This window comes from Aquarana catesbeiana, linkage group LG05, assembly GCF_042186555.1.
Source record: "Aquarana catesbeiana isolate 2022-GZ linkage group LG05, ASM4218655v1, whole genome shotgun sequence".
NCBI lineage: Eukaryota > Metazoa > Chordata > Amphibia > Anura > Ranidae > Aquarana > Aquarana catesbeiana.
In genome coordinates, this window is record NC_133328.1 from 429411615 (window position 1) to 429438216 (window position 26602).

At 42.4% G+C, this 26602-nt stretch overlaps 1 protein-coding gene and 1 pseudogene across 1 annotated transcript in view; both read right to left on the minus strand.

Moving 5' to 3' along the window:
* Positions 1-668: 668 nt before the first annotated feature.
* Positions 669-26602, minus strand: part of LOC141145016 (cytosolic non-specific dipeptidase-like) — a 44692-nt gene continuing 18758 nt past the window's right edge. Inside the window, exons 3-11 of the mRNA XM_073631249.1 lie at positions 26073-26235; positions 21766-21854; positions 18473-18673; positions 12341-12425; positions 11447-11607; positions 8649-8813; positions 4339-4480; positions 3755-3902; positions 669-849 (exon numbers count right to left, since the gene is read on the minus strand). Of these exons, the coding sequence (XP_073487350.1) occupies positions 783-849; positions 3755-3902; positions 4339-4480; positions 8649-8813; positions 11447-11607; positions 12341-12425; positions 18473-18673; positions 21766-21854; positions 26073-26235 (1221 nt within the window). The 3' untranslated portion in view covers positions 669-782. The remainder of the gene's footprint in view (positions 850-3754; positions 3903-4338; positions 4481-8648; positions 8814-11446; positions 11608-12340; positions 12426-18472; positions 18674-21765; positions 21855-26072; positions 26236-26602) is intronic.
* LOC141146357 (5S ribosomal RNA) lies at positions 14377-14495 on the minus strand (annotated as a pseudogene).

Below are 26602 nucleotides of genomic sequence, written 5' to 3' on the forward strand. Positions count from 1 at the left end.
CGGTCCGACTTGCAGTGGAAATGCTCGCCTGAATAGGCCAGACCATGCTAGGCCTTCCAAACCGATCCGATCCGCTCGGTGGAAACGAGGCATATGTGATCACATCTGTGCTCTGCTGCATGAGTTTAGAGAGCTGAGGGGAGGAGAAAGCAGTGCACTGGTCTTCCCAGTGAATGGCTGTGCAGGGAGGGAGGGGCGCATGTCAGGACAAGAGAGCAGACTGAGTTCTCAGTACAGCCAGAACACTGACCACACTGTGTTCTCATGCTTAGTGTGAACAGTGCATGGTACAGAAGGCACATATCAGGAATATAAAAATGTTGGTTTTACATATTCCTTAAGATGAGGGGGGCAGATTTTAGTCATGCAAACAATGCAGTGAACAAGCATAGGTTGTGCATAGAAGGACTATATGGACAACTTACACCAATGGTGTAATTGAGAAGCCTTTTCAAACCTTGTACTCAAAAAAAAAAATCTATTTGTATTTGAAATAAACCACATTTAGCAAAACTGTTTCAAGGATGGTCTTTTACTCTTTACTTTATCTGTTAAAAAATGTTTACTCTACAATAGATAAGATCGCTGTTTGAGTTCTGTGTATCAGAAGCCTTTACTAGAATTACTAGCCTTCATCTAGAATTACACAAATAGGACTCACACATATATGATTTTTCATTTTTTTGTTTATTGTTCGCACTAGTTCTAATCCATATAAAAAAGGAAAAGTGTAAATTTTCTCTTGTGCAGTTACATTGATAATAGCTTTTGAGTTGATTAGCTTATTCCAGTTTAGACACCTCGTACAAGTAAGCCCCAAGAAGTTTGACACCTTGGATGTAATTATACCTGAAAAACATAAGTAAAATGTTTTTGTAAAAGTGTATAAAAATGAGAACATCTGTACATGTGTATATTATAAAATGTGGATGCTTAAGCCCAACGCCAGAAAACCTGAAAACCCTTGTTTGCAGGGGGGGCTGGATACGTGCTGCAAGGGTTAACTTCTTATTTAGGTTTAGGGGACAAAAAAAAAAAAAAAAAAAAAAAAGTTTGATTTACCACAATCTCTGCTTCCCGATTCTCCAACTGTTGCTCTGTGTCCTAACACCCAGTGTAGGCAGTGCTGGGACAAGGCCATTTGGTGCCCATGGCAAAGATGGCAAACTGCGCGCCACCCCCCAATTTTTAAGAAAGAATCAATGTCATTTCAAAACAAGAATATACTTATTATTATATTAAGGGACACTCTGATGGGCAAATTGTATGTTAAGAGGCACCCTAATGGGCACATTTTATATTAAGGGGCACTCTGATGGGCACAACAAAACGTGCCCCTTAACGTAAAATCTGCCCATCAGCATGCCCCTTAACATAAAATAAGGGTCACGCTGATGGGCACCTTTTATGTTAAGGGGCACTCTGATGGGCACAACAAAATGTGTCCATCAGTATGCCCCTTAAGAAAATATGCCCATCAGTGTGCACATTAAAAATATACCCATCAGCGTGCCCCTTAAAATAAAATGTATCCATCAGAGTGCCCCCTAACATAACAAAAAAAAAAAAAAAAGGTGCCCATCAGCGTGACCTTTAACAAAATATGCCCAGCAGTGTGCACAATAAAAATATGCCCATTAGTGATTACTAGTTAACATGTGGCCCACATACTTTGAATGCAGGAGGGCACAACTGAAATACCGAAGGGGCGGAAGCTACGAGATATGGAGAGCCAGAACCCGGGAACAGCGAGTAGCAGGGGGGTGGGGTGCGCACGTGACGTCATGCCCCTATTCGCTGCCCAGTGAGCGCGAGCTGGTCTTCTGTCAACTCCGAGACCTGCGGTGAGGAGCAGGGGGCGGGCGCACGCACGCAGCATCACTGGTTGCTGGGGAAACCCGCAGTCCCAGCAAACCAACGCTTGCTGACATTTTCAATTACACTGGCGGCCTGGCAGTCTGGGCAGAAGCGTCACTCGGTCTGGACTCGGACCGTGGGCCGCCATTTAGTGAGGGCTGTTTTAGAAGGACACTTCACTGCGCCCCCCCCACCCCCAATAAATTGTATCGCCCAGGGCATCCGCCCCTTCCGCCCCCCCTGTACTGGCTCTGAATGTAGGGCTATGGTTCATGCAACTGTCTGGAGGACCTTAGTCGCCAGAGCACAGGGGAGGAGACACTGTGGGGATAGGTCTAGTATCACAGAGCAGCCTGCAGAAGCGAAGGGTCGGGTAGGTAAAAATGCTTTACCAAGTTCCCTAAACATAAACAAGCATTTAATCCTTGCGGTACAGATGCAGCCCCACTGCATAGGAGTATTTTTAGGTTGCCTGGAGCTCAGCTTTAAAATGTTCATAACTAGCTTTGTGAAAAAGAATGGCATCTCTGACTGAAATAAAATTGGTTAGTAAAACGTTAATGTGAAATAATCAGGATTATCTACCAGAGAAATAAACTGGTTACATATTACTGAAAATATACAAGATTATAAAGGGTCAAAGTGTAGTAACCTATCACAACCAATCATAAATGACTTTTTACTGCCCAGACTATAGCAAGGTGAAAAACAACAGCTAAAAGCTTACTGCCCTTTGCACGGTGAAATGCAACTGCACTGCAAATCCCAAAATATAATAAGACTGAAGCCCAGGTAAACAGTGAAATACATAAAAACTGTTTTACCTGCTGAAGAAATTGTATTTCTGTTAATCCTGTCCGAAGACCCACCACACAGTACAGCCAGGTAGAAGACATCACTCAAAGATGTCTTCTCCTTATTAATAGAGGCAACTAAAAAACAGCAGTAAACTGATGAGGCCATCACTTTGCCTTCTCCTATCAGTAGGTTTCTTGTTGATAGGTTTGCATGCAGACCTGATTGGCTCCCAGTCCTGCCCCTCCATACCCTAATCTGAGTAATGGTATGAATGGGGCTGAGCAAATACCCGTTGAAGGGCTAATTTGATCAAAACATTTGGCAGTTTTAGATCTGTGATAACAGAATAAACTGAATAATCCAAGCATTCCCCCTTACTAAACACTTACTTGAGTCCTCTCTCGATCCAGTGCCGCGCCCCTCTGCAGCAGAGCTGCTCTCTTTCCATCTTCTCAAAAGGACGCAGAGGCAGCAGCAGGTACCATTGGCTTCTGCGGCAATCAAGTCATGTGGGGAGGGATCGGGGGGCCATGGTTAAGCTATGTTGTGTGTGTGTGTATATGGACGCACACAGGCCAGCTCAGGAGCGTGCCCAAGGGGCACATAGCACAGAGCTTGCTAAGGGGGCACTTGGAGAAGGGGAGGAGCAGAGATCACTGGCAGGGGACACAAGAAGAGGAGGTGAGGGGCGGCTCTGTGCAATACCACTGTACAGAGTAGGCAAAATAGAACATGTTTTTTTAATTTTAGGTGAAGACCCTTCTGAACAACTTTAAACACCAGATGAGCGGTGACGGATATCGATTAGTGGCCATACACAGGTCTGAATTGTTACACAACTTTCCAGACGCGTATGCACATCAGAACCATAAACACTTAATTTTGGTGCAATTTGTGCCTAGTAGGGAATGGAGCAAATAATTAACCAATTACTACTCTTAATACAGTAAACTGAAATCAGATTGGTTATGATGGGTGGTTATATTTTACATAGCCTTTTAAGCCTATCAGCAGGCCTTAATTTTAACTACTGTATATTCCTGTTCAGAAAATAAAACCATAGCATCTCAGTTCCAATATTAAAGACATTTCCAGTTACCTGTTAAGTTTTTCATTCTGTGAGTGTGCCCCATCATCTGAAGAGCCCACAGGTAGCAGCATGACATTTTTGCCAGTGGCTTCTTGGAAGGTGAGAGTCACAGGAATGCTTCCACCCTCCCGGGTTAAGTCTGGTTCAACATTAAAGACTGTAGGAGTAGAAATCGATAATAAAATATGACAATTGATGTTGGCAAGGGCTTTCCAAAACTATTCTAGACTAGCCCCATAAAATGCTTGTTTAAGTTCAACAAGCCTGTTCTTTAGTATGCTGCAAATAGGATTATCTAGGATTATCTACAGCTCACTGAATATATAGATTTACTGTATATCACCCCTGTAGGCTGTTGGTTAGCAGACAACAAGTTATAACAGGCTCTCTGTATATAAAGCCAGACATCTTGGAGTCTCCAGTAGCAATCCCCTGGCTGTAAATATTTTGGGTCCTTTTTATAAGTGGAGTATGTAAAAAGGAACATAACATGTGTTTAGGGTGACACAACCTGCTATGAACCAAGAAAAATGAAATTGATAGGTCTATTGTGAAACACCCAAAATACTCAGACGAGCTTTCCACTCTCATACCTGTTTTCATGGCTTTCCTTCCAGCAAGGTAGTGAGGGTGGTTAAAGTCAGACACCCAAGGCTTTCCTCCATGGCCCATTGTCACTTTGAACTTATTAGGGCTTTCCAGTAATTCAAATTGCTTCGTTAAGTAATCTTCCACCTTTAATGTAAGTATGCAGTGTTAAGCCTTTTTAGGCATTTGGGAGATCATTACAAACTAATCAGTACTACAGTTTTTTAAAGAAAAGAAAAAAAAGTGCATTATTGAGTGCAAATTTTGAATTATTGCAATTTTTTTTTCAAATATTCAGCACAGCTGTCCAGTACACACACATCCCTAGACTGTCTCCTTTCAAAACTACATAGTTAAAAAGAAAAAAAAAAAAAAAATTATATATATATATATATATATATATATATATATATATATATATGTGCTTAAAGTATTGTAGTTTATACTGACAGAAATGCAGTGAACTTGGGCTCACACCTTTTCTGCTGCTGCAACTAAATCTCAAGCTGTGTTATCAGAGTTCTCCTCTGATGATCTATGTCAGCACATCTCCCTCTCATCATCTCCATAAATCCTCCTAGTTTAAGTTCTCAACACTTAGGCTCTATTCACATTAATGCGTATTTTGATGGAAATTTTTTAACATGGGTTCCTATGGAACATGTTCACATCAATGCATTTTTGTGCCTCTGCGTTTTTGGAAAGGGTCAGGGACTTTCTTCCAGCAAAATGCATCGTTTTGCATGTAATAGACTTCAATGAACCCGCATTCAAAATGCAAGTACCGTGTTTTTACCACGATTTGCGTTCTTATTTTATTTTATTTTTTTACACTGTATATAGCTGGTTGCTAGGGAGGAGGCTGGGAAGCCGACCACCGTATCCTTAACTGATGAGTCATCAGCTGTCAGCGGGCTTCCCCGCTGAATATATATAAAATATATAAAAAAAATTTAAAAAATCTAGTATGGATTCAGGGGGGGGACCCCCCACGCCAAAATAGAAAAAAAAAAAAAAAAGCGTGGGAGTCCCCCCCAATTCCATACCAGACCCTTATCCGAGCATGCAGCCCAGCAGGTCAGTAAAGGGAGGAGATGAGCGAGGGCCCCCCCCCCCCCCCCCTCCTGAACCATACCAGGCCACATGCCCTCAACATGGGGGGAGGATGGGTGCTTTGGGGCAGGGGGGCTCTGCGTCCCCCACCCCAAAACACCTTGCCCCTATGTTGATGGGGACAAGGGCCTCTTTCTAACAACTCTTGCCCGGTGGTTGCTGGGGTCTGCGGGCTTATCGGAATCTGGAAGCCCCTTTAACAAGGGGGCCCCCAGATTCTGGCCTCCCCCCTATGTGAATGAGTATGGGGTACATTGTACCCCTACCCATTCACCAAACAAAAAAAAGTAGTGTAGTGTTCAAAAATACAGTAGATAGTTTTTGACGTCTTATTAAAAATATCTTCTTCTTCCCTGCTTCTTCCTCCGGTCTTCCTCCATCTTCTCCCGCATCTTCCTCCTTCGGTTTTCTTCTCCTGCTCTTCTTTCTTCTTTGGCCGGTGTTCTTCTTCCTCTGCTGCCACTTACATCGACGACCCTCCTCCGATGCTGCATCCTGCTGATCTGTCCACGCCGATGTCAAGCATTTCTTATATAACGATGGGGGCGTGGCAATCGGATTAAGTCATCCGGAGGCCCCGCCCCTTGTGACGTCACAGACCCATCATGCCCCCACATGGTTATGTCACAAGGGGGCGGGGACTCTGGATGACATAATCAAATGGCCGCGCCCCCATCGTTATCTAAAAAATGCTGGACATCAGCACGGACAGATCAGCAGGACTCAGCATCGGAGGAAGGTCGTCGGCGGTAAAAACATGTGTCCAAAAACGCGGCAAGCACCAGCAAAAGCACTGCAGAAACGCTCAAAAGCAACATGCACAGATGTGAATCGAGCCTTACTCCTCTTCAATACCACCTGCTTCTTCTGCTATTTTGGGGGAAGCAGAGGCACCAGTCAGCCCACTACAAGAAGTTAGAAGCCAACTACATTTCTGGCAGGATTAGCGTGTATTTTTAGTATTGGCAGCATTTTTAAAGTGGTATTAAACCCAAAAGCAAACAAACATTTCTTATATTGCAGCTTACCAATTCTTGGATGTGGTGGCTGCATTCGTTTTCTTTTAGAATTGCTTTCTTTTATTTTCACCTGGTGATCTGGCCAATAAGTCTGTTTTTTTTTTAATCAGAACAAACTGTCCTGCAGATGAAGCATTTAGAGGGATGAGACAAACCATTTAACTCTAACAGGGGTGCTTACAATGATCAGCTTTTATGTAAAACCTTTATCCCAAAATGGAAAAAGCTGTTGTTGTAACGGATTAAAAAGTGTTAGGTGGAGTTTGGTTTCAATTTGTTTAGTGTATCTAAATCTGCTAGCACATCGACACCACAAACAAAAGATTTCCCAGCACACTTACCGACCAGCCTGCAAAACAACAGAATTGGCCTTGTCTAACAGGACCTCTGTATATAGTCTGGTTCCAACTTTAAATTTCCAGAGTCTCCATAGTGGGGGCACATACAAGAATAGAAAGATTAAGGGCAGGTATAAGTATGCTGGGAAATCTGGTTTGTGATGTGCATTGCTCTTCAATGTGCACCTTGCTGCAAAGGCTGGTTATAGATGAAGGTGGTCGCCACTTTTTTGTACATCTAACCCACCCGTTCCCTAGAGAGGAGAAAAACGAATGCAGCCATCACATCTAACAATTGGTAAGCTGCATAATTAAATTTTAGCTTTTGGGTGTAATAACACTTTAAAAAAGAGACATAACAGGGGTGACTATGAATGCATTGGAGAGCTGTGATAAAAGTTTTATCTTTTAGATTTTGGCTACATATACACTTTCAGAAAGTATAAAAGGGAGGAAAAAAAATTTAGGAAAGAGTAAATTCAATTGTGTAGAACCATATTTTTTTTAAATTTTTCACATGCATTTCCCCATTGACAACGTCTGTTGATGACGAAACGCGTCTGGGAAGGTACGCACTGACGTCACCACGCTTTCGGAGTGAGAGTACGGGCTCCGTATGTTTGTATGCCGGCCGGCTTTTATCGTTTACACAACTTTACTAACTTGAATGTAAGTGACTACTTGTTTTATAATAAATATTTGGAGGATTTTTATACTATGGCGAGTTCTTTTCTCCTTCTGGGTCATCCGTGTTATTCGTGCTGAATGGTGACATGTGGACAAACCTAAGGGAGCCTGGAGATTTACCCCCCATAGGAACACCCGGAGCGGCAGCAAGCTGAAAGGCCTTGGCTAGGTTAAAGCCACTTGCCCTTTTATGCTTGCCATCTGGTAAGCAGGCTCTACTACTAGGGTGGATTGTCACTACTGCTTAGAAGTGCACGGTGGTGGTGTTTTCATTTTCATTTTGAATAAGGAATTGGAGAAATCCCCTTGATTATATGGACTTTTAAATAACTTTAGCGCAGCTTCTTATAGAAATTTCCCTAGAAAGCCATAAGGTTCTTCATAATCTCATTGAGTAAACCTTCCTTTTTAATAAAAACAAACAAGCAAAACAAAAATATACTTACCTGCTCTGTGCAATGGTTTTGCACAGAGCAGACCTGATCCTCCTCTTCTAGGGTCCCCCATCGGCGCTTCAGGCTACTCCTCTTCATCTGGTGCCACCAGGGAAAGTGGTCCCGAGTCCCACTGCTGCGTCCATTGACACAGACAGCGGGACTCAACCCCGCCCACCATGTCACAGGATTTGACAGCAGCCAATGGCTCCTGCTGCTATCAATCTGTCTAATGAAGAGAGAGACAGCAGCTGGAGCCAGTACAAATCACTGGATCAGATCAGGCTCAGGTAAGAAAGAAGGGGGGAGGGGTAGTTTCAACTTGATGCAAAGAATACATTAAGGTGAAAAACATAAGGGCTTTAGAACCAATTTAATCTTGCTGAAAAAGTTTTCTTCTTCACAAAATATAGATCTTTTGCAGTACCACAGAAAAGCCAGTTATTCCAGGAATGGGGCACAAAATGTCTTGCTTTGCTCTTTCAGGATCCAATCACTGGGCCTAAATAAATCCTGTCACATGAAGGGGTCTGCTAGGCCCTGTGCAAATATTGACTTTCAGAAAGTCAGCATTTGTTTGGGATGTTAGAGAGGTTCTGGCAATAGATCATAGTGGCAGAGTATGGCTAAGGAATGAGCAGGTACTATACACCCTCACTGTTTGTTTTGTGTATGCCAGTAGGAACAAACATTCCTGGAACCTTGGCATGGAAAACAATCCTACCTGTTTTTTAACATCATCGGGGTTCATGTCTGGAACAAGTCTTATGGAGAATTTTCCGATGACTTTTCTAGGAATCACTGTTTTGGCTCCACCCGCAGAGAAAGCTCCTTCAATGCCATGGAGAGATAAAGATGGAAACCTCCACCTGTTCATCAATATCTTGTCCTGAAAACAGAAATATAATGTGTTGCAACAAAAGACTCAAAAACAAGGTCTGATTCCTGTGCATATTCAGCGGTTTACCAACTACTAAGACATTTATTTTTTTTTTTATTAATAAAATAAGGGTATATCTCTGCTTAAAAGAGATGTTCAAGCAATAAAAAAAAAAAATTAAAATATAAATAAAATGATGGATAAAACTGAAAACCTACATATTACCTACAAAACTCTACACCCAAACCCACAGTTGATCCAGAAGAAAGCAAAACAAACTTTAGGCATTTTTCACAGGCGTGGGCAAGAGGCAGTAAAAACAGGCAGCTGAGCAGTGGTGTTTTGCTCCCCCAACCACCAAGCTGCAAGTTAACAGCTAGCAGTCATGTTAGTACACACTGCAATGGTTACAATGCAGTGAAATTGATATAACCTGCTGCATTTGGCAAGTAATCTCATTTGCCAAATGAGACTCATTTAAGTGAATGCATATTTAAAAGGTTTACCAGCTAGAGAAGTTATTATTGCAAGCAAGTGCAGCTGCCATACAGTGCAGTGAGCTGTCACTGTCAAATCTCTGAAAAACGATCCACAGTCAATTGCTTTTCAGAGGGGCGGAAATCCCCCCCCTGCACATGTAAACAAGCCCTTAAAGCATAGTCTAAATTGCTAGGCAAGGGGGGGAAATTTCTTCCCAATACCTTTACGCAAATCCAATATTCCTTGGATCAACAATCTCTGGCGTTATCTGTCTATAATAGCCAGTTATATTTTGTCAAATGAGCTGGATAGAACTAGTTCCTCAGGGAGTCTATTCCGCATTTTCACAGCTCTTAGTGTGAAGAAGCCTTTCTGTAAGAAAGCGTGGCCTCTTGTCCTTTGTGCGGACCTTAAAAGTGGTTGTAAACCCTTACATATATCCAGTGAAGTGACTAGACTCAAGTGATACAGAGATGAAGCAAATCACCCTACATAAGTTGTATTTGTTTACCTGTGGCCCTCGCTCTTCTACAGCCCTTCAATGTACAGAACTTAGCATTTCTCAGCTCAAGAAGGCAGGGATCTGGTGTCATACACTGCACAATATAGAGCACTGAGCTAGGTGTAATCAGAAACCTGAATGGAGAAAAAGAACACACTCCCCCTCTATTTCTAGGGAAACATGCACAGCTAAATAACATTGCACCTTGTTCACTATAAGGACCATTTATGTTTTTATACATGTGATCACATCCTTCCTCTAAAAGCTCTTCTCAAGAATAAATACAGTTCAGCTAATAGTCGAGGTCCTCCATACCTCTCAGTTTATTTGCCCTTCTCTGAACCTTCTCCAGGTCCAAAACAGCTTTTATGAACTGGTGCCCAAAAATGAACTGCCTATTCCAAATGAGGCCTTTGTAATGATTTGTACAGGGGCAAAATGAGGTTTCTCCCAGAGACATCTATACCTCTTAATACAAGAAAGTATTTTTCTTGCTTTAGAAACTACAGTTTGGCATTGCATACTATTAAGTCTATGATCTACCAGAACACCCAGATCCTCCTTGATCATTTTTGTGAATGTGTGATGCATGCATGCATTTAGCTCCCAAGTACATAAATTTACACTTGTCAACATGAAACCTGATTTGCCACACAGTTGCCCAATCAAACAGTGCAATAAGGTCTGCTTGTGAGTTGGATACATATATAGCTACATAGTCATTTGCAAACATGGAAATGGTACTTTTAATTTAAACTCTAGAACAAAAACCTCTGTGATCTTTTATTGAAATCTTCAGTATCCTCCAAAATAAAGTCATAGGTCTGTAGTTACTAAGTAAACACTTTTATCCTTTTCACCCCCCCCCCCCCCCCCCCCACCCCACCCACCACTGCAACGGTAAATAGCTTGTTTTGTCCGGGTTGAGGAGAAAGTTTTTCATACCCGATTCGCCTCTCCCCCAGTAGATGGATCTCCCCCTGATCCAGCAGTGGACTGTCCCTTGGCGTCCTCATGTCCAGAGTAGGGCTATAGATCCTGCTCTGGTCTTGATGACATCAGACCCCTAAACTGCTACAGTGCGGTGGTGCAGAAGCCGCAGGGAAGAGCAAAGGATCAGGCAAGCACATTTCCTTTTATTGTTCCCCTGGATATAAACTAGCAAATAAACCTTGCAGTGCAGGCACAGCCCTACTGCAATATTTTTATTGTTTTTTTATTTGCCCGGAGTTGGGCTTTAAGCTAAACATCCATTCAATCCCACGCCCTTCTGAAGTAACACCTTACCTCAGCTTCTTACTGTAGGAGAGCAAAATCCTGCTGCATAGTTAAGTATGTTATATTTAAAGGATAAAGTTAACCTTTGTGAAAAAAAAATGTAAATAAAGAAATAAATGGTAATTTATTTTTTTGCAGGTAGAGCAGCAGATTGTGGGGTGAGGGCTGCTGCAACAATAACATGTTACAAACTGAATACGGGGTAACCTGTAACATGTTACAAAAAGTGAACTTAGCCTTTAATATGCAAACATGTTTGTTCATATACATTTTAATAAAATACCACTATAAAGAAATGAGAGATTAGATAAACCCAACTATTTCCATTGTAAATTCAACAAGATATTTGAAAGCCAACTTCTTTTCCAGAGTGATCCATTACCTTTGTGGCATGTAGAAGTTTACTAGCACCAATATCATGTGCAAAGTCTTCAAGATCAAAGTCAATTTTATCATAAATTTCTTTTTCCTCTTTTAAAACAGGTGCTACAGCTTCATTTATTCCAGGGATAAGGATTTTACCTTTCTTGTCTATTAAACTTCCTATAGAAAAGAAACACAGCATAGGATCAGGGGAATTTTACCATACTTTTATTAAATGACCACTAAGAAATTGCCCACATTATCATTCCATGAAGCTATTAGAAATTGATTCCCACATACACTGGATGCAAAAGCCAATGAACTACGTGTAGAAAGGAGAACCGCTAATGTTGCTTGCAGCAACTCTTATTTTTTAATGTGCGCTGACTAGATTCATGGTTTTGATTTCTAAATGGGAGCATTTTCAAGCTACACTACATAAGCAATAGATAAAATGTAGTGCAATTTAAGCAAGAATACAAGAGAATATTTAAAATATCACAAGAAAAGGGGACCTTTTCCAACCCCACTGGATAGCCCTAATGCCAGACAGCAGACGATTTCACTTTCCTGATCCCAAAGTCTGATTCTTTTACAGTGGTGAAAAAGCAGCTCCGAGGCTGCGGGAATGCCTTGAGTGGCACAACCCCTCTTTGTTATGATACAGATGATTACAAACATGGATATCCTAGACTACAGCTGCATTACACTGCAACAGACGAAGCTGCATTAATTATTCAAACAACCCTTTAACTGCAGAACAGCTGATGGCAAAGGTCTAAATAAGTGAACATCACTAAATGGCATGGGACAATTAATGAAGGGAGTTTGCATTTGCTGAAAATGGAAAACCCCTTTAAGCAGCACCTTAATATTTATAAGGATGACCCAAAGTACTGTGTCTTATTCTTACCCATTAGAAAAATTAGGTCAGTCATTGCCTCATGCACAGAGCCTCCATAGACCCCTGAGTGAAGATCCTTGTTGCTGCATTCAACCTACAAAGAGAATAGAAGGTACAACTAAATCACTTATGACCTGGCAGAAAAAGGAAGATTAAATACACACAGCGGACTAATGCTTGGTTCACACCTATGCGTTTTTGGTGCTTTTTGCAGAAACGCACTACAGTTCATTTAACATGGTTTTCTATGGGACAAGTTCACATCTATGCTTTTTTTCAACCGCTGCGTTTTTGGAAAGGGTCAGGGACTTTTTTTAAAAATGCAAAAATAGGATTTTTATAACAGCTTACCTGTAAAATTATTTTCTTTTGAAGTACATCACGGAACACAGAGCCATAGTAATTACTATGTGGGTTATAGTCCACCTTCAGGTGCTGGACACTGGCACACCCTCCCTATATAACCCCTCCTATACCGGGAGTATATCAGTTTTGTAGCAAAGCAATACACGTGTATACTAGAAAGAGGGGAGGGACCTCTGTGTCCTGTGATGTACTTCAAAAGAAAAGGATTTTACAGGTAAGCTGTTATAAAAATCCTATTTTCTTTCATCGTACATCACGGGACACAGAGCCATAGTAGTTACTATGTGGGATGTCCCAGAGCAATGCCAACTGAGGGGAGGGAGACACAACAAAACTAGGGCACCATGAGATCAGAGGACTTATACTTCTGCCTGCATTACACTGCGCCCAAAGGTGACATCCTCATATCTTTTTACATCCACCCGATAGAATCTGGTAAATGTATGTATTGAAGACCAAGTTGCGGCCTTGCAGATTTGAGCCATGGAGGCTTGGTGATGCACTGCCCACGAAGCACTAACAGCCCTAGAGGAGTGCACTTTGATTTGAGAGGGTAGAAACTACCTCTTTAACTGCTTGCTGCCTGCCCACCATCAAATGATGGCGGGGCGGTGCAGCTCTTGTTCTGGGACGCCGTCATAGGCAGTGCCGGCCACTGCCGCCTATCAGTGCCCACCAGTGCCGCCTATTAGTGCTCATCAGTGCCACCTAACAGTGCCCAGTGCCACATATCAGTGCCACCTATCAATTAAACAGCAGGTCACATTCAGCAGTCGTTACTGCCGCTGAACACAACTAATCCAAGTCTATGGCACCACCCAGCAAATGCATTCAAAAGTGCTTTATCGTATGTAAAGTAGGATAGAATGCCGGACCTTGCGAAAGAAGGTCTGGCCGTGGCGGTAGGGTCCATGGGTCCCCTACTGCCATCTTTACGTTCTCTGCATACCAAGATTTCCTGGGCACCGCTGGGGGCCACAAGAATCACTGACTTCCCTTCCTGCTTGATCCTGTGAAGAAGTCGTGGAAGCAGGCAGAATAGGAGGGAATGCATAAATCAGTGAGACCCGATTCCACAGGAATAGCAAGGCATCTGTTCCGCATGCTAGCGGATCCTTTGTTCTTGACACAAAGTTGTCGATTTCTTTGTTGAACCTGGACGCAAACAGATCTACATCTGGGATCCCCCATCTTTGACATATTGACAGGAAGATATCGGGGTGAAGGAACCATTCTCCCGGGAGCAACTGCTGGCAACTCAAGTAGTCCGCCCGCCAATTTTTTTATTCCTAGAATGAAGACTGGCGATAGGCAAAGTACATTGTTTTCTGCCCAAGATAGGATATGATTCACCCTTCTCTGGGCCGAACAACTTCTTGTGCCCCCTTGGTGATTAATATAGGCCAATGCTGTGGCATTGTCGGACTGAATCCTGGCAGGACAATTCCGTAAACTGAACGTTCAGGCCCTCAGGACCAAGTGCTCTGCCTGAATTTCTAGAATGTTAATGGGCAAGGCCCCTTCTGATCTGGGCCACTTCTCTTGGACAGTTGCCTCTTCCAGGACTGTTCCCCAACTCAAAAAAGTTCGGCATATGTTGTTCCCAGGTAACTGAAGGAAGGATTTTCCCCTTTGCAGATTTTTGGTTATCAACCATAAACTAAGGCTCCGGCGCACCCAGCCTACAGCACCTGATATTTCCAGGCGGTCTCCCATCCAGGCACTAAGCAGGCCTGACCCTGCTTAGCCTCCAAGATCCGACAAGATCGGGCGCTTTCAGGGTGATAGGGCCATAGGCTTTGGAGTCAGCCACATTGGGAATCTAGACCTTGAACCCTTTGTTCCAAGCTGATAGGATACTGGTTTGCAGCAGTCTCGAATGAAGCTGAACATAAGGAACGGCCTCGAATGAAGCCACCATCTTTCCCAACCTCATGCAAAAATGAATAGAAGAATTAATCTTGCTTCGACCACCTGAATCAGTTCCTTTATGGCGCTGATCTTTGCCTGGGGCAAGAATACCCTTTTCTGGGTGTATCTATGGTCTTCTTCATAGTATTAAAGTAGTTGAATGTGGTGACCATACTTTGGTCTTGAGAAGGCTTTAGGGAACCCAAACACTCAGTTAAGGGTACATAAATGTGGAGCGGACATTTCAGCAAGAAATTGCACCATCAATCTTACAGATTGTAAAAGCTGATCCTCCCGCATTTGACACCTCAGAGAAGGAGTCATCAGCCTCACCACGGTCCACTGAGGGAATTCATCTTCTACTCTCCTAGTTCCTCAGTTGGAGGGTCCTGGGTAATGGAGGAGAACCTGTTGCATTTAGTCCCACACTGGGATGCGATTAAAGCCGCTAATTTATTTATTTTTTCCAATCCTATCCTGGCTGAGGAAAAAAGATCTTTTTAGTAACATAAACAGGGGCTGCAGTGTTAAAAACAGTTGCAAACATTTCATGGCCCTGATGCTCACTCTGACCAGCCACCCCCTCTCAGGGGAGGATGCCATTTGTAAACATGAGTAGGCTTTCCAGAGCTTGAGGGAGACCCTTTTAGCTCTTTTTTTGGGGGTGTTTCAACCCCCCTTCTGACCTTAGCCTGATGCACAAAGCAGAGGTACTACCAGAAGAAATCGCATCCACTGCTTGATCAATAGTCCAGCTACTGCCGCTGCTATTAATGCTCAGCCGATCCGACGGGAACGGCTTGTGTGTGAGGAAGGGGTGGTGTGGAGGAGACCTGAAAGCCGCCGGCGTGTAGGGGTGGTGAAAGAAAACCGCATCGCCGACCGTTTTTTTAGCTCCCCCTTAAGCCACCCCCCCCCCCTCCAAACATACCAGAGGTCTGCCTGCTAGCCGGAGGAAAAAAGCCTGCTACTTCTGTGACACAGTGTGATCTCTGAGGAAGCATGAGAAGGTACGTGCTCCATACAGCCCCCAGTGGTGAAACTTAGGCATGACAACATTTACTTTTTTAAAGGAGACATTTCATAAGAAAATTTAAAAATTCCTTAGAAAAAACTCCACTTACCTTTCCCGCTGCAGGGTTTTCTGTGGTAAAACCAACAGACCCAATCTTCACCCTTCACGATGTGAACCTTCAGGAACCGGGGACCCAAAGGGAACCCACAATCCTGGACCTGTAATAGCACCCCGCCAGTAAAACTTTATGGCTTAAAATACCAAAGTACTGGATCCCGGGGTCCAGCTCTCTAAAAAGAGAAGCGTTTACAAGCAAAGACCTAGTTTCTTTGGATACGAGGCCCGGGTACCATTCAATTTGGCCCAAAAAAGACACTTTGAATGGATCCGGCTGCATAGCTAGCCCCAGCAAGGATTGCTCCAGTGGAGCTCAACACAGCACATCTTCACTCGTGACGAACACCTTAGACACTGGCAAAAAAACTGAGATACTCCCGGTATGGGAGGGGTTATATAGGGAGGCAACTTCCTGTTTAGGGTGTGCCAGTGTCCAGCACCTATAACCCACATAGTAATTACTATGGCTCTGTGTCCCGTGATGTACGATTAAAGAAACAGTGCTTTTCTGCTTTTTTGGTTCAATAGACTTCAATGGAGAAGTTGCAGAAAAGCATGTAGTGCGTTTTTGCCACGATTTGCATTTTTTAATCTGCTCAAAAAAAAATGCAAATTGTGGCAAAATTGCATGTGCAAAAAACGTAAAATGCACAACAAAAAGCACTGCAGAAATGGATCAAAAGCAACCTGCATAGGTGTGACCCAAGCCTTAGGCTACCTTCACACTGAGGTGCTTTACAGGTGCTACAGCGCTAAAAATAGCGCCTGTAAAGAGCCTCGTCTGTCTTTCCAGTGTGAAAGCCCTCGAGGGCTTTCACACTGGAGCGGTGCACTTGCAGGACGGCAAAAAAAGTCCTGCAAGCAGCATCTTTACCGCTCCTAAAGTGCCCCTGCCCATTGAAATCAATGGGGTGGCGCGGCCAAACTGCCGGTTTTAACCCCTTTTCGGCCGCTAGAATTCCCTGCAGAAAATAGTTGCCAACTGCCACTGGCCAAGAGATCTGCAGACATACATCTGGAATGGGCCTATAGACCCCTTTCACACTGAGGTGCTTTTCAGGCGCTTTCATGCTAAAAAAAAAAGCACATGAAAAGCTCACGAAAACCTATTTCCATTAAAATCAATGAAAGCTTTCACACTGGGGCAGTGCGCTGGCAGGGCAATGAAAAAAACACCCCTCTCCATTGAAATTAATGGAAAGCTCTTCGAAAGCACCTGAAAAGCTCTCCAAAAGCGCCTAAAAAGCTCTTCAAAAGCGCTCAGTGTTTTACTGGCAGTTTAGAAGCGCTTCAGTGTGAAAGGGGCCATATTATAGTTTAGATCAGAGCAGAGAGCTCCGTCCAATCATGCTGTATTTTCTAGAGGCACACCGAAAAATGTTTGACATTTTGTCGATAGAGAAAAAGGTGCAGATAATGGCACCGAAAAAACACATCCGGGTGCGTGATTGATTTGTCCATGCTGCATTTTCAATGTATTTCAATGGGAAGGTGTGTTTTTTTTTAACTGACCACAAATGCAGCAAGCAAGATTTTAAATATTCATTTAAATGCATAATATTAAAAATAAAAAGTCGAGTATAATATAAAAAAAATAAAAAATTTATAAACGGTCATTTTCAGCCAAGTGGATCCAAAATTTCCATTCGATGCACCTCTAGGTTTTTTCATGGGCAATCATTAAGATTCCCCCTCAAGCTTAACATCATTCGTTTTTATTCAGTAAATAGATATGATCAGTCGGCAGTCAGATCGCTGACCTAGTAGACTGATAATGTTATGGTTTAACAAATGGTTCATCAAATAAAAATCTTCATGTTAATTTGACAATGAATGCCAGAGATGCATGTTGCTGTATACAGGGATTGAAGGCTTATGGCAGAGAAATGTCCTATTGGTAGCTTTTCACTGCCATGTCTCTCTGGAGGGGATTTACTAAAACTGGAGCCCAGAGAATCTGATGCAGCTGTTTATAGTAATCAGCTTGTTCAATGAAGCTTTGACAATGACACTTAGTGGCTGATTGGTTACCATACACAGCTGTGGCAGATTCTCTGTGCTCCCGGTTTAGTCACAAGTAAGAAAAATAAATAAATAAATAAATAAATAAAAGGGGGTGTTGCATGACAATTTTCTAGCGTCCAATGGGCAGTGCAACTCAAACCAGAACAATGGCAGCTGGAAAAGACTGCTAGAAGAAACCATTATATATAAATAGATCTGGCTTCAGGATACATATAGATATGCCGATTTGTACTCATCTAGAGTTTAGTAAGTGAAAGAACTAATTTTCCAAGATTAACAGAGTAAGCTGGTACACTAAGACAGCTTAGATTATTCGATTTTCTTTCATTCCACGAAAGAAAGAAAGAAAGAAAGAAAGAAAGAAAGAAAGAAAGAAAGAAAGAAAATTGCTCAATTGCCCCCATCAACACAAACCGTGGTAATGGGGGAATGCCTCTGGAAGAGCTATTGTGTTCTGCTGTCGGGGGGCACAGGGAGCCTTCAGAACACAATGATTACTGATAGCGATTATAACTGCTGGCAGTAATAACATGTAAAGAAATCCAACAGGTTGGTTGTCCCCATGTCGATTGATGAATGCCTGCCCATACATGGATCGAATCTCGGCCAGTCCCTGCTGAACCGAACAAATTTCAATCCATGTAAGGCCAGCTTAAGATTGTGACTGACGTGACAGAAGGTGGTGTTCTCTAGCACAATTATTTTACCTCAATAAAAAAATAGCAAATACCACGGAGTCCATACGTAATGCATGGCTTGTTTTTGCCAAGCCAGTAGTTGTCAGAAATGCAAACATAGTCCACATCCTTGAAAAAAGTGTCTTTCTTGGAAAGAATCAAATCATCTAGGCCTTCAGATCCAGACTCTTCCATTCCCTCAAAGCAGAATTTCAGGTTTACCGGAAGTTCCTTCAGAACACAAAAGAAAGCAACAATTCCAGTTAGATACAGAAGCGTTTTGGGTTCGGATTTGTAAAAAAAATAAATAAATAAATAAATAATCAAATCAAAATATAGCTGGCCATACATTATACACATTTTCCTTTGGATTTACCAAAACCATATAATATGATGTCAAACCTAAAACAAATATTTTCAATTCAAGAAATTTGTATTATGTATGGCCACCTTTAGTCACCTCTCCGCTTTCAGCCTGCTCTCTGAACAGTGAATAAGCATTTCTTCTTGTCCAAAGAGCAGTGAGATGACTAAGGAATTGTAATACTGGACAGTTTATCCTGGATATGCAGCGGACCTAAAAAGTGCAACTCACAAAAATTTAGAAGTCCACATGTATTTGATCTGTGCATTTAGCAGTTTGTCTAAAAATGAACTTTATAAAAGCCATACACTTTCATTTACACAATAATTGCTTCAATTAAGATCCAATTGTAGCATGGGGGTAATTATTTAGTCATTAAACCAAAGAACAGAGCAGAATTCTGGAATGCTGAAAATTTCTTGTAAGATCCAATCATAAGAAAGTAGATATCAGCCCAATCCTTGAACTTGCTAGGACTTACTGTATCCTATATGATAAGGCCCAACTAATGATGGGTAGGCACAAAGTTTACAACTTTCTTCCATGTTTTTTTTTTTCTTTTAAGCACTTATTTCTGAAGAATATCAATGGTGTCACATTATTACTCCCTAATTGAATGAAAACCAGCCAATTCCCCTGAAAGATGTCGAGGGAGTCTGTTGTGACATTTCAATAACTACCAGTGGAGCCAGATCAGATCATCCACAAAGCAACCTAGACAGCAGTCTAGGGCCCAGTGGATGTCCTAGGGGCCCAGCTACAACCTTCATGTTCCTGCAGTGAATCAAGTGAAAAGCACAATTAGACCTTTCATGAGGCAGTTTTCAGGCGTTTTAGCCATAGAAATAGCCTCTGAAAAGCCCCTGAAAACTGACTCCCATTAATTGCAATGTGTGCTTTCACACTGGGGCGGTGTGCTTGCAGGACGTTAGAAAAAGTGCTGCAAGCACACAGCACAGCATCTTTGGGAATGCTATATATAGCACTCCCAAAACGCCCCTGCCCATTGAAACTAATGGGCAGCGTTTCCAAAGCGCTGCAAAACAGTTTTCCTTTTTATCGTTTTAGGGTCACCTTATTACACCCACTCACGCTCGAACAGTGCAGCTAAAACGCTGCTAAAGCATAGCAAAAATCAGCACTTTAGCGCTGTTTTAGTGGCGCTTCAGTGTGAAAGGGGTCTTAGTCAAAACTGTGGCAATTAGAGGATACACTTGTAAGCAATTGATGTCTGATGGGGAGGGCCATGTTAGCAAAGAAAAAAAAAATGCAAATTGGGATTGCTTCTCTTTGTCTATTGCAATCCTTATGCCGCGTACACACGACCGGACTTTACGGCATACTTGGTTTGGCGGACCAGAGTCCGCCGCATAATCCGATCCTTTTTTTTCCCAAAAGTCCGCCGGACCTAGATTTGAAGCATGTTTCAAATCTTTCCGTCGTAAGTCCGCTGAACTTACAAGTCCGGGCCTCCGCTGGCAAAAGAGCGGCATGAAGATAGCGGAAGCGTCGGCAGAAGAACTGGAACACCGGGAGAAGAGGCCAGAGGAAGCGGAGAAGAACCAACTGGACGCCGGGAGAAGAGGAACCGGAGGGACCCCCGAAGCCGGAAGAAGACCCCCCGGAGCTGTCTAATAAATTACTTCAAAAACCTGTGTAGTGTGTTTTATTATTGACACTTTTTCCCTAGCTAAATGGGTAGGGGTACCATGTACCCTATACTCATTCACATAGGGTGGGGTGCCGGGATCTGGGGGCCCTCTTATTATAGGGGCTCCCGGTTTCCTATAAGCCCCCCGCCCTCAGACCCCGACAACCAACGACCAGGGTTGTCAGGAAGAGGCCCTTGTCCTCATCAACATGGGAACAAGGTGCTTTGTGGTGGGGGGGCCCCGCAGGGCGCCCCCTCCCCCAAAGCACCCACCCCCCATGTTGAGGGCATGCGGCCTGGTACGGTTCGGGGGGGGGGGCTCGCTCATCCCCACCCTCTTTCCTGACCGGCCGGGATGCATGCTCAGATAGGGGTCTGGTATTGATTTTGGGGGGACCCCACGCCGTTTTTTCGGTGTAGGGGGTTCCCCTTAAAATCCATGCCAGACCTATAGGCCTGGTATGCCCCGCGAAGGGGCTCGCAAGGTGTCAATCTCGCCGATATGCGGCGAGATTCACTTCCTTTTCTAGTCCTGTCGTACCCGAGTCACGTTCAAAATGAACGGACTTGTCCATGTGTGGGCAAGTCCGTTCATTCTGAAAGTCCGCCGTAACTCCGACGAAAGTCCGTCGGGAAGACGGGCTGACCTAGCCTGCAGGAAAGTCCGGTCGTGTGTAGGCAAGTCCGTCCGTTCAGAAAGTCCGGCGGTAGTCTGCCGGACAGTCCGGCAGGAAGAACGCCGGACCTAGTTTCACAGAAAGTCCAGTCGTGTGTACGCGGCATAATCAAAATCAATTGGACCATCAGCCATAGAAATCACTGCCTCATAAAATGTCACTGAAAATTAATGAAAGCGACATGAGTTTAAATTCTCGCTAGCTACAATTCCCCCTTAGTTTTGCCTAGTAATAGTGAACATAAACTTTCTAAGATGCAGGCTAAATATTAAACTGCCAGACTAGAAAACTGGATTGCTACCATTTCACATTGAGTATACATGGTCTCTAGAGGACCTACCTATGTGATGTAAATGGCTCATGGACACCATCTGCATACAAAAGACACCATGCAAGTTGGTTGAATCTGTCTGTAGCCTTCTTTGTTTGGCAGAAGTTGATCTAATTATCAGATTCTGTCAAACCGTCCTGCTAGAAAACCTTCATTTGATCAGCTGTTGCTGCCAATATCTGCAGCCCTGATCAGTGTATTCAGCCCGGTGACTGAATGAAAAAAAAAATCCAGTACTCCAGCTTAAGTGATTAAAAAAATAGTAATGTATGCGTTTTATCAAAGTTCAGTATATGTTACCTGCTTTGTTTGCTGGTAAGCTTCAATGCAATTAAGCCATGCAAGCACTGGACCTTTGTCATCTGTAGAGCCTCTCCCATAGAGTTTACCTAGATAAAAACAAATCAGTTGTGAAGATAAACATAAACTGACTGTTATCTAGAGTAATAATGACAATATAATAGTCTACTTCAGCCAATTTGTAATCTTGAATATGTGTGATCTGAATTGTCAGCACACTTATAAGTGCAAAGTTGCAAATCAACTCAATAAGTTCTAGAGTTGTAACCTTGGTGGATTCATTATATTTTTTTAGTCAGGCTTCATGCACACTTGGCTTAAAAAAAAACCCAAAAAAACACCAACATGTCTGTTCTCTGGGGGGGGGGGGTAAAACGCTCATATAGAGCATTTTTTGTACAAAGTTTAGACAAGCTTAGGAGAGTTTTACGTTTTTCTGCCTCCAAGCTCCAATCAGAAATGCCAACCAGAAGGGTTTTTTTTCTGCCTCTAAATGTTAAACTCAAAATATGCCTCTTAACGTCCTAATGTGCATAGACACATAGGATAACATTGAGCTGCTTCTACGGGCAGAACACAAAACTCATGTAGAAGCCACATTTTTTAAGCCAGTGTGCATGGAGCCTCAGAATGTACAGCAGTTTGCCTGACAGAAGCCGGTCTAACAATCAACATTTGTCAAAAGGGACATGCGGTCAGTGCTCGCAGGGGGTGCACAGTGGGGAAGATCTCGAAAAAAAAAAAACTTGCGGCATGTACTGGTTCTTAGCTTACTGAACCGTTGCTTATCCCCCAAATTAAAAGATGCAAGCATAAGAACAGCCAGACAAATTAATTAATTTGGGGCATTTACAAGGGGAGAACCACTTTTGCGGACAAACATGCAGACAGATTGAGAAAGACCCAACAACCTGCTGCTGGCATGTCCTCTAAAGTAGGGTGGAAGGTGTTGGGTAAATGCACCCTCTTCCTTTCTACTGGTGACCACTGTTGCTCTTGGATATACATACACTAGAGAAGCTCTAACCAAATGAGTTCCCATGTCATCAAAGTTAAATGGGTCACTGCCTGAAACATCTTGAGTGGGCACTGGTAAGCCTGGGTGAACCAGAGTCTGATTAAGCAGGTAGCGTCACCAATTTATTAGTGGAAATTGTAAGCCCTGTCATCGAACTAGTGGCAAGCTGTGGAGTCTGGTTGGGAAACAGAACGTGTACCAAGAACAAGGAGATGGCCGCCTAAAAGTAGAAATGAAACCAGTTTATAGACTCTCCATTAGGCACCTATTATCTGACTGCTTTCAGGTCTGTTCATTCCAGTGCATCCCTAATCAGGTGACCATTGGTGTGTAGGCATATAAACAGGAGGATATGCAGACAGCAGACACCTTTTGTGCCAACTTATGAAGAAGAAAATAGTAGCAGTTAGATAATGCTTTACAACTTTAGAGCAACTATGTATCTGAAGCTGCATATTTATTTTTAACACTTACTTTGTGCTGGTTCACACCGGTGCGATTTCTGGATGGGACTTCATTCGCACAGAAATGCATAACAAGGGAAACATTTTCAATAGTGCCCATTTTCATCAATGCAACTGTGCTGTGCGATTTTGGAAAAGTTTCCTGTACTACTTTGGTGCAATTTCAGTTCGATCTGGCTCCACAGAATATGCCGACCACAAAGTCGCATTAAAGTCACACCACATAATCGCACTGACAATCACATCAAAAGCACATCGCAGTAGTGTGAACCAAGCCTTATTAATAACTAAACAACTCTGCTACTTGTATATAGCATAAGATAAACATATATTTAATGATTCATAAGTCATGGACAGGTATTAAAAGCACAGATATCATAGTTTGAAAACAGAAAAGCTACATAATAAGACACAACCTAGCAGATGAAAGAATCATCAGAATGGTTGCGATCGTCCTCTGATATGAGAAGAGCCAGAGAGGTCACCTTGCGGTATCTACTAAGATAGCATTGTAAGCTCCAAGAAACCTTTGTTCTCCCATTTAAATCAATTTCAGCTCAAGTGACAACTAAAAAAACTGCTGACACTACTAATGTGCAAGTTTGTGCCAAAGTTGTTTCCTGTACTGTACTCACAAGATAGCAACATTTTTGCAAACTGTCAAAAAAAAAAAAAAAAAAACCCACAGCAAAAATGTGTCACATTGATCATATGAGAATAGGTTAATGGAAAAAAATGAATTGATCAATGAGCCGTCTATGAGCGGAGGGGGTTTCCTTTGCCTTATCATCCAGGGATCACATTCTAGTGTGACTATACAGTGCTAGATATGGAGCTTGTCAACAGAACTGATAGAAATAGGAAGGGAAAAGCTACAGTATTTTTCTTGTTTTCTCTTAGATATATACATAAGTTTTATGTAGTGATTTTACCAAAGAATAAGGTTTTAAAAACCATGCATCTGCAGATAGTGTTTGCAATTATATAGGTTTATGAAAGCAGAGATATACTATATGCTTGTTAGCAATATACATACATTGATTTCTGCTCAGTAGTGTTATGCCCTGTACACACGGTCGGATTTTCCGACGGAAAACGTGTGATAGGACCTTGTTGTTGGAAATTCCAACCGTGTGTAGGCTCCATCACACATTTTCCATCGGATTTTCCGACACACAAAGTTTGAGAGCAGGATATAAAATTTTCTGACAAGAAAATCCGTTGTTGGAAATTCCGATCGTGTGTACACAAATCCGACGCACAAAGTGCCACACATGCTCAGAATAAATAAAGAGATGAAAGCTATTGGCTACTGCCCCGTTTATAGACCCAACGTACGTGTTTTACGTCACCGCGTTCAGAATGATCGGATTTTCCGACAACTTTGTGTGACCGTGTGTATGCAAGACAAGTTTGAGCCAACATCCGTCGGAAAAAATCCATGGATTTTGTTGCCGGAATGTCGGATCAATGTCTGACCGTGTGAACGGGGCATTACAAGCCTTAGTGCCCTCAGTAAGAGGATTATGGACTAGGTTACATTATAAACCACAGACTCTTGCTTATTATGGCTAATAGACCATACAGGCCCAAGGAAACAAATGGGCAAAAGGGCCTCCACGTGTTTTTGGCTGGTTCAATAAAGTCAAAGAAACAAAGAAGTGGCTTCATCGGCGTGTAGCCACTTGTGTATATAGTCTTGGGCGTGAGGCCTGGCTCTCTGGTCAGAAGTTTTCAGCCATTCAATCATAGAACAGGCCATAAAAAATAAATAAATAAATAAATAAATAAAAAACAAAAACAAACCACACCACACACACTTGGATTCCTGTACTGCCCCCAGATAAACGGTGAAAACTTTAGAATTCTTAACTCCCAGGGGTGCCCACCCCTAACTTTATGGAGCTGGTTCTAAGATTTAGGGAAGCGTTTCAGAGGCATTCTTTAAAAGGCCATGCTTCTCTTGTAGGGATTGGCAGGTATGGTACCATTGCTGGGATTTTATTTAGTTTATATACCTTGATATAAAATTGGGTGCGTATATCATGGGTTAGAACCACTGGGTTAGAGGCTAAAGTCCCATGGGAGATGCTTTATCTTATATACCTTGTAGCTATCCATGGTATTCTTGCTCTCCATTCCACCCACACCAATAAGAAAAAATTTACATTTCCCACTGAGCTCAGAAAGAGTTCATGAGCCTTGAGAGACATAGGACACAGCACAGTTTTTACATTACTCCAGTTGTCACATTAGTCAAAGCTGGAGAAAAAGTGTTGTACCAAATCATCAAATGCATCTGCTTCTCCTTTTTCTCCATATTACATCCAAGATCCAATTTGGACTTTTAAAATGATTGCAGCAAATAATTTGTTAGAACAAGCAAAGAAAATAAAAAAAAAAAGTAGTGACACAAGATCAGTCTCCCAAAATAAATATTGATATTGATGCTTATGTGTCTACTTATTTTAGGGTGTAGCCTGTAATTCTGTCTAAGCCTACTTATTGTCTTACTACAGCTTTTTTGGCAAAAACGCATGACCAGAGATCTCAGTATAGCTCCATCCAAAAGTGTTTAGTCACGTACTGATGCTCTGTATCAGAAATATTATCATATCTGTTGGTTACTACTATGCAAATTGTGGGACTTCAGTGACAGAAAGAGAGGACACAGGTTTCTCTGGTTGATTCGATAGCTCAATCTTTAAAACAAAAATAAATTACTGATAAAAACATATAATCACAATAAGATATCCAGCTGTTTCCGTGGAGTAAGTTCACATTTTCTTTAATCAATGTTGATTCCATAGGTGTTGCACACTTACCATCTCTTTCTTGCAGAACAAAGGGCTCGCTGTCCCACCCATCTTCTAGAGCTGCTGGCTGGACATCCAGGTGGCCGTAAACACACACCGTCTTCTTACCAGGATCTGAACCCAGTTTACCCAGAATTATAGGAGGAAGAGGGATTTCTGAGCCATCAGGGAGCTAAAAAAAAAAAAAAAAACACAAGTATTCATGAAAATGCCACATTCATAATGATTACTAGTAAATTATACATTTGTCTATAACAAAGCTGTTTTTCTTCACTAATTGTCACATGTACAAACAACAATTGTGAAAGACTGCAAGCAATGTTTTTTTCTGCACTGACTGTATGGAAACTATGCTTGCCAGTATTCAAAGGTTGGGTTTTTTTAAACTAGTTTTTATTGGATTTGTTTTCACATTATACAACAAAAGAAAAACACATGACATTTCCATCACATTATCCCACCCAACACCTCAGTGCAAAAAAAAAAAAAAAAAGGAAGATAGAAATAAGGGCACCTCCCTTCCCTATCTGCGTTCATCA